The 18,141-nt window shown below is 44.5% G+C and overlaps 1 protein-coding gene across 1 annotated transcript in view; it reads right to left on the minus strand.

Moving 5' to 3' along the window:
• The window catches only part of LOC123356943 (RNA polymerase II elongation factor ELL2-like), a gene marked incomplete at its 3' end in the record, with an annotated part of 29,907 nt that extends 12,992 nt beyond the window's left edge, over positions 1–16,915 (minus strand). Inside the window, exons 1-2 of the mRNA XM_045000202.1 lie at positions 16,556–16,915; positions 758–805 (exon numbers count right to left, since the gene is read on the minus strand). Coding sequence (XP_044856137.1) covers positions 758–805; positions 16,556–16,687 — 180 coding nt within the window. The remainder of the gene's footprint in view (positions 1–757; positions 806–16,555) is intronic.
• Between the last annotated feature and the right edge of the window lie 1,226 nt (positions 16,916–18,141).

Consider the following 18,141-nt stretch of genomic DNA (forward strand, 5'->3'; position numbering starts at 1 on the left):
AAACACTAATAAGTCGTTAACTATATTGGCATGAAGTCCAAAAAAAGGCTCTGAGCCTGTTGTAGAACTACAAATTTATGAAATGTTTTCCACTGTGTCTGTTTTATAAACAGACAATCTATTTCCATAGAGGCTGGTTACTGTCCATTTTAAGAAAATCATCTAAAATGCTTTCACTGCATAATAGTATTTCTGGAAATCATAACCTGTACTCAAGTTTGTCTCCTGCATTAAGTCTCACTCGGTTTCATTTAAATGGACCACTTCATAAGAGAAGAATCCTTTCATAGACCCCATTTCCACTCCCATCCTCAGCTCAACCCTTCACTAGCTGGCTCCAAAAACATTTTATTTTACAGACTTCCAAGAAGAGCTCATATCACTGATAGCTCAGAAACAAGAGTTTAAGAACTGCCTACACTGTTCTCAAGTGGACTACATTTGTGATTTCTTCTGATTCCACTATTATTCTACTTAAACTGCTGATTTACAATACAAATTAACTCCTCTCCTTCGTGTTTAGGGTTTAAGGGAAAACACATGCCAAATATCTAAATCTATTTAAAGGAAAAGTTTACTGAGGAGGTAATCTTTTCTGAACTATTTGTGAGATATACATTAGTTGTTACTTATTGCATTAGTTGTTTCTTAATTATGAACACTTCTAGAAGAAAAAAAGGCAGACGTGCAAGTAAGAACTAAGCTTTATTTACTGCATTATCTGCCAAGTTAAAATTCAACTAAAACAACAACTTACCCCTTGGAGTCCTTGAAATTGGATTGAGGGTCGAGAAGGAATACAATTCTATAAAAAAATTAAAGAAAGTGAAAAACTCATCTTATAATAAACTTCACAATTCCAACCCAGAACAGGGTTTGCTATTACAAAATAATATAAACAGACATTTGCAAAGCTGTATACCTTTTAGTAACAAGAGACAAAGATAAGCTAAAAGCTACATTTTTATAAATGTTTTATAATCTGAAGAAATGTAAATACATTTGACCTTGAACTTCAATCCCTAAATGAAAATAGAAGAGTTATCAATAAAATGAAAACCTGAACTTTTAGGTAAGAGAAATAGTTGGATATTGTACCAAGTTTGTTTAGTACTCCAAACCTAGTGTATTTCTAAATTTATACAAGTTTGATGAAGATGTAAAAAACTGTTTCCATAATCTGTAAACAGCTATATATGCCCTAATACCATTTAGAAACCAAGCAAAGCTTTAATATGCATTAAATAATTTTTCAAGATTTTCAGCATGGATCCAACTTTTCCCTTAAGAGCTATTTGCTTTGTCAGATGTAACCTAACATTCTTCCATATGTTGAGTTGGTCACTGAACTGCACAGACAAAGGTTACATGGTTTAAAACCAATTTATAGACCCCGGCATGCAGCAACGTGCCATTAAAAAGGCTCCCCGACCCAGTCCACTCTTCTCCGCCCCCCGCTCTCTCTGGCGGGGGCAGGGGGCAGAAGCAAGCTTGGTCCTGCCGGCTGCTGCTGTACAGCAGGCTCCGCCGGCAGCCAAGCTTCCCTCTCCCCTGCCTCTTCCCCCAGCGTGCTGCACTGAGCCCCGCCTCCTCTCCCTCCCTGCCACTGATGGCCCTTGCGAGGGAGGGGAAAAGAGCAGCCCCAGCGCCTTCGCTGCTCAGACCTGTAAGGACGCGGGGAAAGGAGGTAGGAGCGGGGCGTATCCCTCCAGCACCCTGCTGTGAGCCACTCAGGGCACGGGGCTGGGAGCACCTCCTTGATCCCAGCCCACCCCCCAGCCCTCTGCCCTGACCCCTGCACCCCAGCCCCCTGCATCTCCCTCATGACCCCATCCCTGATTCCTGACCCTCCACACATACCCAGCTCCCTCACACTCCATGCCCTGTCTCCTGCACCCCCTCACACGCCCCCAGGCCTCTGCCCTGACCCCTGCACCCCAGCTCCCTACATCCACCTCACAACTCCATCCCTGACTCCTGCACCCTCCACACATACCCCGGTCTGGGGTTCTGGCTGCCGGCCCTGCTCAGCCTGCTGCTGATCTGGGGTTCTGGCTGCCGGCCCTTGGCAGTTGGGGTCCCAGCCGTCGGCTCCGCTCAGCCTGCTGCCAACCTGGGGTTCCGGACGCAGGTCCCGCTCAGCCCGCTGCCAGCCTAGGTAAACAGAACCCCAGGCCAGGAGCGGGCTGAGCAGGCCGGCGGCGTAAGATCAGCATTTTAATTTATTTTTAAATGAAGCTTCTTAAACATTTTGAAAACCTTGTTTACTTTACCTACACAGTAGTTTAGTTATATTCTATATAGACTTATAGAGAGAAACCTAAAAAACGTTAAAATGTATTACCAGCATGTAAAACCTTAGATTAAAGTGAATAAATGAAGACTTGGCACACTACTTCTGAAAGGTTGCCGACCGCTGTTATAGTTACATTGAATTATCCTTCAAATTATATTAATTTTAGTCAAAGTACAACTGCAACTGAGGATCTCCTAAGATTACATATATTTAGGGCCCTACCAAATTCATGGTCCATTTCGGTCAATTTCAGGGTCATAGGAATTTAAAAATAGTGAATTTTATGATTTCAGCTATTTAAATCTGAAATGTCAGAAGCCTGGTCTACACTACGCGTTTAAACCAGTTTTAGGAGCGTAAAACCGATTTAACGCCACAACCGTCCACACTAGGAGGCACCTTATATCGATTTTAATGGCTCTTTAAACCGGTTTCTGTACTCCTCCCTAACGAGAGGAGTAGCGCTAGTATCGGTATTACCATATCGGATTAGGTTTAGTGTGGCCGCTGATCGACGGTATTGGCCTCCGGGCGGTATCCCACAGTGCACCACTGACCGCTCTGGACAGCAATCTGAACTCGGATGCAGTGGCCAGGTAGACAGGAAAAGCCCCGCGAACTTTTGAATATTTCCTGTTTGCCCAGCGTGGAGCTCCGATCACCACGGGTGGTGATGCAGTTAAAAATCAAAATAAAGAAAGAGCTCCAGCATGGACGATGCGGACGTGATCGCTGTAAGGGCAGGCAAAACTGTTCTATCAGCGCTCCGTTACAGAAGACGAAATTCAAAATCATTTTTTAAATATCTCCAGACAGACGCCATAGCAGGGACTCAGCGCACTGCTGCGTGGCAAGCGTAACGGAAAGCCAAAGAATCAAATGGACGCTCATGGACTGGAGGACTCAAGCTATCCCACAGTTCCTGCAGTCTCTGAAAAGCATTTGCATTCTTGGCTGAGCTCCAAATGCTTCTAGGGTCAAAAACAGTGTCCGCGGTGGGTCAGGGCATAGCTAGGCAATTTACGCACCCCCACCCACCCACCCCCAGAAGTGAAAGGGAAAACAATCCTGTCTTGACTCTTTTACATGTCACCCTATCTTTACTGAATGCTGCAGATAGACAGGATGGTGCAGCACTCAACAACAACATCCTTCCTCCCACCCCGCCATGGGTGGCTGATGGTACAATAGGACTGCTACCCGTCCTCATCATCAGCCTATTGGCACATGGGGCAGTGCAAAAGGACTGGTAACCATACCAACTTGCTTGGGACAGGTCGATCAAGGTCGCCTGGTCCTAATTTTTCCTGGTAGATGGTGCAGTATGGCTGATATCCATCATCGTCATAGCAACAGGGGGATGAGCTCCATCAGCCCCCACCCTTCATGTGTAAAGAAAAGATTCAAGTGCCCCTGAACTAGCAGAGGGATGCACTCCTTACTGTCCTGTCTGGACTATCATAGCAGCTGGAGGCTGCCTTCACTAACAAGTCACTGTGTCTTATTCCTGCATTCTTTATTACTTCATCACACAAGTGGGGGGACAATGCTACGGTAGCCCATGAAGGCTGGGGGAAGAATGAAATGAACAGGAGGGGTTGTTGCAGGAGCACCCCCTGTGAATAGCATACAGCTCATAATTTCTGCAGGATCTGACACAGAACAGCTGTGCTCTCTGGTTCTCTGATACAGTGGTTCTCTAGTACACTTCCCCATATTCTAGGCAGGACTGATTCTATTTTTAGATACCAAAAAGGAGGGATTGACTCAGGGAGTCATTCCCAATTTTGGCTTTTGCGCCCCTGGCTAAGAGCAGCCAGGGGCACTTATGACAGCAGCAAATGGAACAGTGCAAAAGGACTGGTAGCCATGATCATCTTATTACCAATTTATGGATTGGTAGATGGTGCAGTATGGCTGATAACCATCTCTGCTGTCATGCAAAAGCAAAAGCATGCTGCTGTGTAGCGCTGCTGAATCGCCTCTGTCAGCGGCATCTAGTACACATACGGTGACAGTCACAAAAGGCAAAACAGGCTCCATGATTGCCATGCTCTGGCATCTGCCAGGGCAATCCAGGGAAAAAAGGCGCGAAATGCTTGTCTGCCGTTGCTTTCCCAGAGGAAGGAGTGACTGACGACATTTACCCAGAACCACCCGCGACAATGATTTTTGCCCCATCAGGCACTGGGATCTCAACCCGGAAATGCCAAGGGGCGGGGGAGGCTGCGGGAACTATGGGATAGCTACGGGATAGCTACCCACAGTGCAACGCTTCAGAAATCGACGCTAGCCTCGGACCATGGACGCACACCACCGATTTAATGTGTTTAGTGTGGCCGCGCGCACTCGATTTTATAAAATCTGTTTTACAAAACCGGTTTATGCAAATTCGGAATAGTCCCGTAGTGTAGACGTACCCATAGTGTTGTAATTGTAGGAGTCCAAAAAGGAGTGGGGGTGGGGGAGAGGTTGCAAGGTAATTGTAGAGGGGGTTGTGGTACTGTTACCCTTACTTCTGTGCTGCTGCTGGTGGCAGCGCTGCCTTCAGAGCTGGGCAACTAGAGAGCAGCAGCAGCTGGCTGGGAGCCCAGCTCTGAAGGCAGAGCCGCCGCCAGCAGCAGCGCAGAAGTAAGGATTGCATGATACGGTATTGCCACTCTTACTTCTGCACTGCTGCCTGCAGAGCTGGGCCTTCAGTAAGCAGCTGCCACTCTCCAGCCGCCCAGCTCTGAAGGCAGTGCAGAAGTAAGGGTGGCAATACCGCGACCCCCCTGTAACTCCCTTTTGGGGCAAGACTCCCAATTTGAGAAATGCTGGTCTCCCCCATAAATCTGCATAGTATAGGGTAAAAGCACACAAAAGACCAGATTTCACAGGGGAAGACCAGATTTTATGGCCCATAATGCATTTTTCATGGCTGTGAATTTGGTAGGGCCCTACATACATTATTAAATGATCTAAAAGGGTTAACCGAACTCAGCAACACCACCCAGAATAAGAAAAATGAGGGTTTTTTAAAAAATGCCTGTCACTCCCTGCTGGATATTTAGCTAATATACAGTAAGAAGCTAAATGCAAATCATGCTCAACAATTTAGTACTGAGGGGACTGAACTGACTGGGACTATATGACTGTAGAAACATGCTGTTCTTGCATGTCAAAACCCAAAGAGAAGCAGGTTACCCAACATAAAAGGAAGGAGAGCCTTTCATCATTCTTTTAATTGACACTTACTGAAGTTTACAACAATGTGTTAGGAACACATTACTTAAAACCATAAACAAAGAATTCCAAAAAAAGGACTGAACACAGAAAGTCCGTATCAGGATTTGTCCTGAAAGAGTAGTTAGAGACAACTTAGATAGCATTTTGTGAGACCAGGAATGGGGCCGTGAAGTGTCTGTTAATTTGTAAAACTAGAGTTCTTTGAAGTTTCTCTCCATGACTTTTTAGTTCCAGTAATTAAGTGAAAGTTAAAAGTAACAGCCAAAAATAACTCATTTTTAAAAACTCTGTTAAGGCCCATTCAAGTGTTCCATAAGTTTACATTTACATATTGCATCATAAAAAGTCTATAGTTTCTTGGTTTCCTTAGATCAGAATATAACAAACTTAAAAAATTGAGAGGAGGTGCTTGAATATAGTTGGGCAGCAGCAAAATTTCACAGAAAGACAACTAAGGCAATATAATTTTGTCTTATAATAGCTCTGGATGCCTGCTAAAGAATAAAGAGGCGTGTGTTATGGTAATACATGTAATCATTAACTCTGATTCAGAACATTTTAAATATTTTAAAAAGATGCTCAATGGCACCCTGTTTTAACTGCCTACACAAAATGGTTCATTTTAATCAGAAAAAGCTATAATAGAGAACCTAAAAAACTTTAGGCATCGTAACACTACATGAATGGAAACTCTGGGATTGATCCAAATACAATAAATTCGAGTAAATAAGCTCTTCACTGTAGAAATACTACAAAGGTAGCCAGTCTTTCACACACACAAAGTGGCAAAAAATACACTCAAATCTGTGTTGAGAATTCCCATGTAATTTTTTAAAGTTACTGAAATTTAAGTTTTAATTTTAAATTAGACAACAATGTTAAAGTGTAGCTTTTGTGCTAAAAAATGCAGAAAGGCATGCCAACTAATGCTCAACATTCTACATAATAATGCCAACACCAAAAAATCAAAAAGCTTGAATCAGATCCCTGCAAATCATGAGTTTTTTAAAAATAAAAATCATATTTCCTGGTCTGATTCAACTTCCTTCCCCCTCTTCCCCCTCCAAGGAGATATTATCAGATTGAAAATTGCATACATTTTCCATCTAACGTTATCAGATTGTGTGATTACATTTATTTCTTCCAAACAATACATAATATAATACAGTCAGTAAATACTTATAGGTAGAGCTGGTAGCATTGCCTGTAGTTATGGCTATTCAACACTTTCTATAAGGCCTTGTTTCTAGTTGCTTACAAATTTGCCGAACTTTAGCCATTCGGCTGAAATATTCCATGCCAGGTATGTTTCAGACAGAATTTGGGAAATATCAGGCAAAATATTTCAGATGTTTCCAAGTACAGGGGTAGGGTAACAAAAGATACTTTATCCATATTAAAAAAAAAAAAAAAACACCTCTTTTGACCATTTCACTGGAAACCTCTAGGGCTCCATGTCTTGTAGTAGGAATTTGAAATTTGGTAGGAGGGGTCACCCTGGTGTCAGGTATGTACCGTTTGCTATCATTGACAATCTGTCCAAATTTGGCCAAGTTACAGGTCTCTGAAAACTGCAGTTCACATATGCTCAGTAGAAGTTTGTTAGAGGCTGGTAACTAAATTTTCTGAAGATTCCATCCACAAGGATCATACCGCATCCCTACACAGTTCCAATATATTGGCCAGACCACTCATCTGTCATCACTACAAAACAACTGAGACGTGCCCCAACCCAGACTGCAAGGGACTGAGCACAACTTCTCCTGAAATTGCTCTTCCTGTTGCCTCAGTGGCTGCTAGCCATAAGAACTGAGACACAACTTTCTCCTCCATGCTTCCTGACTCAAGTTGGGGGGGGGGGGGGAGGAAAGGAGAGGGAAAGAGGCTGAGAAGTGCAGAGAATGAGGGGTGACAGACAGGAGTTGGTGGAAGGGAAGGGCAGAATAGAAACAGAGGAATAGAGACAGAGTGGGGTTTGTGGTGATAGGATAGGAGCAGAGGAAAAGACTGGATAGTAGTGGCTGCGGGAGGGAAGATGAGAGCTTCCACAAGCACAGGGCTAAAGACTGTGGGAGGGCAGGAGCTCTTCATATTATTGTGAGAGTTCCTGCAGCAGGACTAAATCATATACTCTGAATTTGTGAATGCTAGCAACACTGCTACAGCCAAAGCATTGTCAAAAAAACCCTTCATGTTGATGGAACTTATGCTGCTCCTAATAGCAGTGTGTTCCCTATTCCCCAACAAAATGAAACAGTCCACCATTTGCAGTTTAAACTAACTTCTCAGGCACAGTATTTCTTTTTAAAGTAGTAAATTTAGTAAAGTAATCAAATTAAGGGTATGTCTTCACAACACAGTTAACCCTAGTGATTGGCACTGGTATCTGAACATCTAGGTTTGCTGTGCGGTTGCTTTGGCGAGGCTAAACCCTATGTTTTACCATGGCCTTACTTTTCTGCACTCACCTGTGACTCTGGGGCATATCCCATGGTTCTTTGTGATGACACTATAGGGCTCTTTCTCCAAGTTAATTGCGGAAAAATGTGTCTGTCTTTTGGGAGGAATTATGGGAAGGGCATTGGAGGAATATCAGCAGTGATATTGTCTGCATCCTAGCTTCAAAGTCGGCAAATTCCAGCTTGAGTTAGACTAGAGCTCATGTTCTATTTATACCCTAGCCACAAACTAGCCTGAGCTTAATGCACCTCCAAACCTGTTAGAGGTTTTTGTGTGTGGATTGTATAGGGGACTGGGCTAAAACCCAGGTAAAAGTCTGGATTAACTGTGCAATGAAGACATACCCTTAGTCTGATCGACCTGACGTTTCACTGTGGAAGCAAAGAAAGAGCTACCAAGGGTAAACAATTAAAATTTACCAGTTTCCTAATACAGAAGACAATTTAGTTGGTTCACCTAACTTTTTTGACCACTTTGAAACAAACAACAAGAAAAAAAAATTGAATGAAACCAAGAGAAAATCTGAATGACGCTAATAGAAATTCTACTCATACCATGTTCCAGTTTTGCTTAGCAGTATTTCCATCCTTGTAGCTAAACATATGCACCAAGCAATGTTTTGCTGACATAAAAGTTAATTTTAAGACTTCATTCAGAACTATGTGAAGCTTCCAAGGTCAAGGATCTTGCCTCCACACCGAGTTAAACAGTATCAAAGGAACTTGGGAAGTTTGTTGTCAAGTGATATGGGGCTAGGTGTCTTGTGAACACTTGAGATACTCCAAGCCACCTTATTTAAACAACCCTCAAAAACCATGACCAGAATGTAATTGATGCAAAGATGTCTGCGCCTTTGTCTTTACTAGGAAGAAGTGTATTCTTAATTCCAGTTAAAATCCTAGTGAAGATAAGGCAATTTGTAGTTTTCACATAAGTTACAGATCAAATTAAAGACTCTGGGGAAGCCTAGTCATTAACTCAACCTACTTGTGTGTGTTAAAATTAGACTGTTTTGTCTTTGGCCATAGCTTCACTGCAAAAAAACAGGTCCTTTTACAACAGGATAGCTAACTGAAATTAGCTATCTTGCTATAAAATCCTCAGAGACTAGATACAGGTAGTTCTTACATTCATATAGCTAGTCAAGATCAACCTCAAATTGGTGGCATTCTGTTGAAATTTCCCATTCACAGAAGCCTGCGGAACTCAAAACATGGCCTATTTTAATGTGTTCTTCAGGTGCACTTTTGAATGAATATATGGAGTCAGCATATATTTATGGGTCCATATCAAGTATTCAACAATTCAAACAATCCACTGTACTCTGAACAGTTTACATGTAACTGGTCCTACGTAGTAAAAGTTCCTAATGTTGGTTTGTAGTAATGTTCCTTGCAAACTGCATGGCCATGTGACAATCTTTTCCAGTGCTGCTTACGCCTGGGTGGCCCTGGCAGGAACGTGGTGTGGCCCTTTAAGAACCTGCTTCTCGCCTCCCTCTCCTCCACAGGGTGCATGAGGCTCCTCTCCTCTGCAGTGAGAAGGCAGAGTGAAAGCACTTCAGGAGGACAGAGGTCTCACAGACATGCTTGCACAGCTGGGAGAAGGCAGCAGCTCTGGGATGCCCCATGCACAGAAGTTTAAGGGAGAGGGATGCCTGGGCTCTCTGCTGCCAATCCAGGTCAGCAGTGGCTCTGGTCTGACTGGGCCAAATCCTGCACCCCGCCCCCTTGCCCAGCAGTTGATTTCCAGGGTTGTGGCAGTTGCTGCTGCCACAGAGAGGCAGTGGAGAACCTGGCCGGAGGGTGTGCGTGTCTGACACCACCCCCCAAACTGACTCCTGGCCAAATTTCTAAGGCTGCAAATGGCAGGGACAGAGACTAGTGTGTTATACTAGAGAGGAGTCACCCTGGGGCAACCCCCCCCTCACAGCTTCCCCCCCTCCACACCATCTCTCTCTCTCTCACACACACACACCCCACCTTGTGTTTGGGAGGGGTGACAAATACAAGCTAACACTTGCCCAGGGACAAAAATGTAGTGCTCAGTGGAGTTAATAGCCTGCTCAGACAAAGAAAATTTAGAAGAAACAATCCATAGTTTCATTTTCTGGAGTAAAATGTAGTTTAATATTCTAAGTAAAAAGTTATGTATAAAGGTTCCTTACAAAGCATTGAGTGAGATACTAATGTAGTGACTGTGTAGGTTAACGCAATAGCCATATGCTCTTAGACAAGCTCACAGATTTTGAAATATAAGCCAGTTTTCAATTCAGCAAAGGAATGCTGGCTGAGACACTAGGTTATCTATTTCAACTGAGAAAATGCCACATAAGAACTTCACGTTTCTAATCACAGAGCAACCTATAACATGTTATCTAAATAAAAGGACAGAACCATTCAGAATGCAAGCTTTCTTCCCTCAATCCCAACCTTCGAAAGAGTTCTGCACTGCAGTAATTTACCCGGCGTTAATCTCAAATTCTGATATGACACCAGGACTTTCTGATCATGAAGGACCCAAAGTTCAAATCTTAAATTAGTGGACTTGCAGCTGCTAAGTGGAAGCCTAAGTAGGGTTCAGGCTTTATTGCTTTGCAGCACCCTTGCCAAGTAAAATGATCCAGTAGTTTGTGTGGTCAAACAAAGAAGCAATACATTCTTTGCACTAAACGTAAGTGACCAATAGCAACAAGACAGACAGAAAGATCACCAAGGAAAATAAAATACTGAGGTATCAAGTGCAGTCTGAGTATAACTCAGACCTGCTTGTGACCACAGGGAGAACCCCTCTGGCAGGATTGTTCATGCCTATACTGCTATGAGGGACTTTATTCAGAGCATCACCACCTTAATGTAAAAGTTAAATCAAATGGCAATACAATGCAGCTTTTGTCTTTCAAACATTGCTGCAGTCACATTTTACCCCAGGGGGAAAAAAAAGTTGTTTCCAGCTAAACATACATTTGAGGTAAAGAATGAATACAAGCCTGTGTAGCAGAATATCACAAAACAACTGTAGTGGAACTGCTCCACTCAATTACCCAATGTCTAGTTTTGGGAGGAAAACAAAACCACCAAACTTGTCCTCATCTAGGTTTACTGTTTAGTTTATCAAGAGATCCTTTGGGCAGAGACCTTGTCTGTTCACATGCCCCATGCACAGGTATCTCCCACCCCCTGAATAAGGTTAATTATGTACCACCAGTTTTCTACCAAGTTGGCTCAACAGATAGAACAAAAGCACATTGGAGATTTTGATACATAATGAAATCTTCTGTACTGACAGGTCTTTAAAAAGAAGATGGTCAAACTGGAGAAGACTAAAGAGCAGAAAGCCAGTTGAAGGTAGCTGAGGAAGCGTGGACTACATCAATCAAACCAACCTATAGGAATTTTGGTTCATGTTCCTGCCAACTAGGATTATTCCTTAGTGTACATTTTCAAGTGATTTGTCCAATCAAGTGAAATCAAAAGCCTCACGTGGGCAAAAACACTGCCTAGAATTTTTTTTTTAAATGATTAGCTGCTTGAGTTCCGTAAACTCAAAGTGTAAATAATATAAGATTATATACTGGACTCGTGTTATTAGCTACACTGCCTCTGCAACTGAGAAACTTGAATGACTACTTAGTTTTTTGAGTAAAAAAAACAATCTGAGGTAGTATATTTTTGGAATCCATGTTCTCAACTCTATTCTCTCATTGGTCAGGACCAGTAGCAATTGCCATTGTCATTCGATAACTACATTTCAGATTTTGAAAATGGAAGGATTTTCCATTAAAAGGCACCCAGAATAATCTGCAGCATTCACTCTATTTTTGCATGGGAAAGCAAACTAGTATTCCATTCAGCTCTACCTTTGAATGGAATACTAGTGTGAACAGGGCTCAGCCATTTTCACTATTACGTTGCCTAACCCCCCACACAGCAGTAAGAATGCTAGCAGTTACCTGAGCGTGTGTACACTAGTGCTCCCACCATTGCTACCAAACACGGTAGTATAACAGTGCAAGATTTTATCCAGAAAGTGTGTATATACTTGGCCCTATAAAAATGTTAAAAAGGGCACTCCATATGCTCTAGGACAGTGTTTCCCAAACTTGGGATGCCGCTTGTTTAGGGAAAGCCCCTGGCGGGCCGGGCTGGTTTGTTTACCTGCCGCGTCCACAGATTCGGCTGATCGCTGCTCCCACTGGCTGCAGTTCACTGCTCCAGGCCAATGGGAGCTGGTGGAAGCGGCGGCCAGTACGTCCCTCGGCCCGCGCCACTTCTAGCAGCTCCCATTGGCCTGGAGCAGCGAACCGCAGCCAGTGGGAGCCGCAATCAGCCAGACCTGCAGATGCAGCAGGTAAACAAACCGGCCTGGCCCCCCAAGGGCTTTCCCTACACAAGCGGCATCCCAAGTTTGGGAAACACTGCTCTAGGACCTTTTAGGCATAGATTACTGCTGGCCTCATCTCCTACATTTTCATCCCAAGTAAAGAATCAGGATTTCCTGCAACATGAACCATGCTGAAGGGATTCAGTTAACAGTTTTGTTGCAGATATGACTATGTTTGTTTGTTTGTTAAACCAAAATATAAAGAATCCTTGCATTAAGAATTCAATTTATGTGCAAGGAGGCAAACTTTTAGTTTAATAGCTATGACAAGGTAGGGTGCTTTTCAGTCACTTTTTAATGTAAACTATTTGAGTATTAAACACAAGTGTAACACTGCTTTGCAGCATACTAACATGGTATCTAGACACTACAGTGATGGGTTCACTAGGACTTGACCCTGACCTCTCCTCATACCTCTGCATGTTTGACTAATGTCTCCTCTGAAATGTTGCTCATGTATTACACAGAAACCCTTCAAAACAAGAATTGGTAATTAGGGAGGGCAGAGAAATGACAGGTACAGGTGAAGAGAATAGAATTTTACAGCATTCCTCAATTCTATGCAATACAAATTCTAAATTTTCAATAAAACAAGTTTCCTATTGCAAACAGTGTATTCCTAAACTAAGCTAGTGTTCTGATACCTATCTATCTATCTAGGCTAACAGACAGGTATTACCAGCTAAAAAAATAGCAGCTGCAGGAGTGAGAACTCTTCATTCCCCAGCCATCTCAATGATGTGTGAATTGCAAGACATAATTGGGACCATTTAGATGTTGATTATGAAAAGTGGCTCCTTTTTTCTCCACCCAGAAAATGTAGTGATATAAAAAGATATTCTAATCAATTGCTAAAATACTGAAGGGCATCTCAAATATAATTCAATAATCAGTAAGCAGTCACTGACAGTCTGATGTAGATGACTGCTTGGGTAGAAAAATGTCAGGGTTGTTATAAAATTATTTAAATTGATTTAATCCTTTAAACTGGTCAGTTTTTTTAAACTAGAAATTTCATTGACTAAACCAACTTGAAATTTGTTTATGCAAACAAAATTAGTATTATGTAACAGCTTTACAGTTCTTTAACTTGCCATCTGTTCAAATGGTGACAGATCCCACTCTCTCATTTTCAATTCCTGCTCTATTAAACTGTAGCTAGAGAGTCAGTTTCCATAGAGAGAATCCCACTCAGTTATGAAGATAATAAAACAGCAACATGTACTTATGAAGACATTTAATTTTTCTTCAGATTTTTCATTGTTTTGTTAATACTTCAATTTTCCTTTAAACTGCAGAATAATGAAGAAAGATAAGAAATATATCTAGAAAAATATTTTTGAAAGATCACAAGAATTGAGAAACTGATCACTTAAAAATAAGGTTATAATTTAACCATAATTGTTTTATAAGTCCCAGGCAATTAAACCTCATTCAAGAAGCATTTACTTGCAGTGAGGAAAGCAGTTTTACAGCCGTCAGCAGAGTGTCCAAAATGTCATCTGTTCTGACATGTACGTGTCAATTTCAGATTACAACATTATACACCATATTTATAGTTTACACACATGAAAATTAATATTTTATATTCAAATTTAATTCTAAAAAGTAATTTGTTTAAAAGTTATACAACTATCTTAAAAACCACATTTGAAATATTTTCCGTATAGTCAAACTTGATCTGAGAAGTACACATTTCACCTGAGATATGGACCAGTAAGAATGTTTCCTTCTTTCACTACCACAAGCAACACACCTTGAATTATTACTTTAATTATCTTTATGATTTTAACAACTTGGAATATGGTTGCAACTTCAAATATCAACAAAAACTTTAGTCATTTAAGTACACATGTGCATTGTGCAAGTTTGCTTTAAAACCCTTTAATGACATTGCCAATAGATTTTACAGCCCTCCCACATACTGCTGTGACTTTCCAAGCTCAGAAACAGTTTATATAGGTAACAAACAATTTAATCAGCAGTTATAAGGAAGAATGTTGTAACTTACTTAACCAAGTGACACTAGATGGAGCATTATAAGTATTTCTAAAGTTCTCCATTTAAGATCTGGAAGTGTTCTTAAGACACTGGTTCGCAAGGATAGCTGTCCCTTTAAAAGTTTACAGTGCATGAGTGACCATTTTAACCCTGCCCAGACAGAACTCATTCTGGGGCTGTGAATAATGCATAAAACCCACGGAAGCAAGGTTTACACACAGAGTTGCAAGAATTAAGTCCCCCACCAGACGAAAAGAAACCCCAACTATTCATGCCATAGTAATAGCTGCAATTCCCCAAACATATATAGGGCAAGTGGCAATTCAAAGTTTGATTCTTGCTCTGGATTTGGCAACAGTAAGCCAGTTTTACAGGCAAAAAGGACAAGCTGTGGTATAATTATGTAGCACAGGAACCCAAGCTGGCTAGACATTGCTAAATGGTAAAAGCGCAAGATGAAAGCAAGCTGCCAAACATGTTAAAACAAACATAAGATGCCAGCACATCAGAGGAGACAGAGCACGGCACACTCGAACACTCTTTTAGAGTAAGCTGTTTATTATGGAGGAAGGAGAAGCAGCTATTAGTCATAGGGAAAGGCTCAATTTGGGGGTCAGTTCTGGGAAATCCAGGTCTGAGTCAGCCTTTACTGTGAAGGAGTCTGTAAAGGAAAAGAGTAGCCAGGTTGGGAGAGCATCTGGTGTCAATCAAGAACCTGTTACTTACAGCCAAGTCATCACCCAGCTTCATCTCTCCTTTTAGTGTGACCACTTTACTCTTTATATATACACACTTTTAAGAAGTGTTTCTAGAAGCTGATTCAATGAGTGAAATAGGTCTTTTGGATGAAGGCCTGCTGGCACTTAAGAAAGCATATTCAGAAAAGAAAGTTTCAATCAGTACCTTCTCCTCCCCAGGTCCTGCATTACACACTACAAAATAAATTACACAGAAGCCCCACCAATTCTCTTTTAACCATAATTAAGTGAAGGGATAGGGGAAAAAAGACAGATATTTAGCTTGAAATCCAATGAAAGGACACAGTCTAATTAGAGCTTAATCCTCCTTCTCCTCCCGGGGACATACTGTAGCACGTAGCCACTTTTAACTTCCATTAAATGCAACTTGAGGTCTCAAGTTTCAACTGGAAAACTACAGTCAGGGAAAAAGATTATGGGCACCATTGCCCTGCTGCACAAAGTCTCTAAAGAAGGGTTTGGTTTTTTTCGTTTGTTTGTTTTGAGGTGTTTTTTTTTTAAAGCCACAAGATGTAAATGCTGCCCAAAACTTTACAAAACTTCCCATCCAGAATTTTTAATCTGTTTAACTACACTAAGACACACCTAAGATCAATTTCCCCCTCTAGAAAGAGGTTTAAGGACAAAGAGACCAAAACGACAAGACCCTCACCCCCCAAAAGGCAGGTCACCCCAACTAGCAGCAGATCTAGTGCAACTTTAACTCTCCTGTGTTGAACAATAGCCCCTGGAAGTAGCAGCAGCCATTGTCACTGGAGACATGGGGCATATCATAATCTCTCAGGGCCGCCTGGCTGCAGGGAGGCCCAGGGAAGGAGGGATGGGGGAGAGCTGCCATAAAAGAAAGTTTTCTTTGCAGCATTATAAAGATGTGCAATAAAACTGTCACAGATGGCATTGTCACTTCAGACCCACAGTCAGCCACCTCCCGCTTTCCCTAGGAGTCAGGTCTGAAGGGGGGAGGAGGAGGAGGAGGAGGACTGGCAGAGCCAAACACAGACATGACAGCTCAGCGAAATCTGCCCCATCGGGGAGCTGCTGGCTCCGGTCACCGCTGACTCCAGGGACACCAGCTGGCACCAACAGGGGAGAAAGGGCTGGGTTGTTCCCGTGCCACGGGCACTGGCTCGGCAGCAGGCGACGGGGGAAGAGGGGCCGGTCTCACTGGGGCAAGTCCCCACCGGTGGGGGCTTCAGGGACCGGAACCCCCGGGGGGGGGAGCGGGGAGCCCAGCCGGACCCCTTCGCTGCCTGGCAGCCCCGCAAAGACGTTTACTCCTCACCAGTTGCCACCTCTCGCAGCGCCTCCCGGGGAGCGGACAGGGCGAGCGCCGGGCACAAAGGGCAGGGCGAGCCCTCGCCGCCTCCCTCCCCCGGTTGATCCCCGCCGGGGATGGGCGCCAGCCCCAGGAGCGCGGGGCGCCCCTCACCTTGTTGCCCTGGTAGCTCTCCAGAGCCCGGAAGGCGGTCTCGGTCAGCTTGACGTGCAGCACCGTGATGTTGTCCTGGGTGACCCTGCCGCAGGACACGCCGTACCTGCCCCCCTCCCGCAGCGCCGCCATCTTACGCTGCCCCCCGCCCCGCTGCTGCCGCCACCGCCACCGCCGGGGCTGCGCTGCCTGCCGCCGCTGCCGCCGCCGCAGCTACAGCCATCCTGCTGCTGACGTACCAGCCACCCCCGCCAGCGCGCAGCCGCCGCCGCGCCCCGCCCACTCAGCACAATGCCCCGCCCGCTCCGGCGGGGACACGCCCAACGGGCCCGCCCGCTCCGCCTATCGCGCCGCACGGAGCCCCAGCGGGCCACGCCCACTGCACGAGCGGAGCCGCCCCGGCCGGCCGGCCGAGCCTGTGGCCCGGGGGGCCAGCACGAGCCTAGCTCCGCGCGGGGGGAGGTGCGAGGTGCTGACGTCAGCGGAGACTTATTTAATCATGTTTGATGTCATTACTGACGTTCCCAGCGACCGGGATGAGCCTCTCACGAGACCCCCCCCTCTCACGAGACTGTCCTCCCCTCCGCGGGCGCTCTGCGCCCCCTCCCTGAGCCCCCGGGGTGGGGCGCGGAGCTGGGAGGACGGGCGCACACCTGGGCCTCCCGCGCTGTCCCCGGGGCTGTGTCCGTGCGGGGGGAGGGGGTGTTAGTCACGGATCCGGGCGCACGTTCCGCACGCACCCCACAGCAGCCCTGCCCCATCAGTGCGCTCGTGTGGAGTCACCTTCCCCGCGCCTGACCCCGCGGGGGGCTGCCTGGCTGCGCGGACAAGCGGGGCTCTCCCAGCGCTCAGGCCGGGGGACGACCAAACAAACCCCTTGTTCCTCCAGTGTTTGCGGAGCTGCCGCAACAGGAGGCAGATAGGGGAGCAGCGCCGTTCTTCGCTGCCCAAACTCTCTCGGAGTATGTTGTGATTCCCCATCAAAAACTCATGCACACCCCCAGCTCTCTGTGACATGCGATCTGATTATCTGGCCCCTCTGTCTTTTCATGCTCCTTCTCCCCCTCTCCTGTGCTGTCTGCTGCGGTGTTGAACCATATTTGTGAATACAATTGGCCCACCACCTTCTCCCACCCAACCAAGGTGGTGTAGTTTGTTCATGTGTGGCTGAAATGGTGATAGAGAAATGTAAACCTCCTTGGCCTCACGCATCCGTGCTGCTGCAACTCTTTGCTTCTGCGTCCTCTACAACATCACAAAATCCATGTCTTCCTCCCGGGACCCCAACCCACATCATTGGTTTTGTGGTTTACACCACCTAATTTGTCTTCTCCTGCCTCCATCACTTTATCATCCTCTTGGGTTTCTGTAGACATCTGTCATTTAACTTGAGTTAATTGAGTATCTACATTAGGGCTTAGATTGATGTAGCTATTTCATTCAGAGGTGTGGATTTTTCACACCCCTGACTAATGTAGTTACGGTGACCTAAATGTTGAGGCCTTGTCTACATTAGGAAATTAGGTTGGTACAACTATGTAGCTCAGGGGTGTGAAAAATCCACACCCCCTGAGCTACACAGTTAA

This window comes from Mauremys mutica, unplaced genomic scaffold, assembly GCF_020497125.1.
Source record: "Mauremys mutica isolate MM-2020 ecotype Southern unplaced genomic scaffold, ASM2049712v1 000068F_np12_subseq_12102942:12251100_obj, whole genome shotgun sequence".
In the NCBI taxonomy this organism is placed as follows: Eukaryota; Metazoa; Chordata; order Testudines; family Geoemydidae; genus Mauremys; species Mauremys mutica.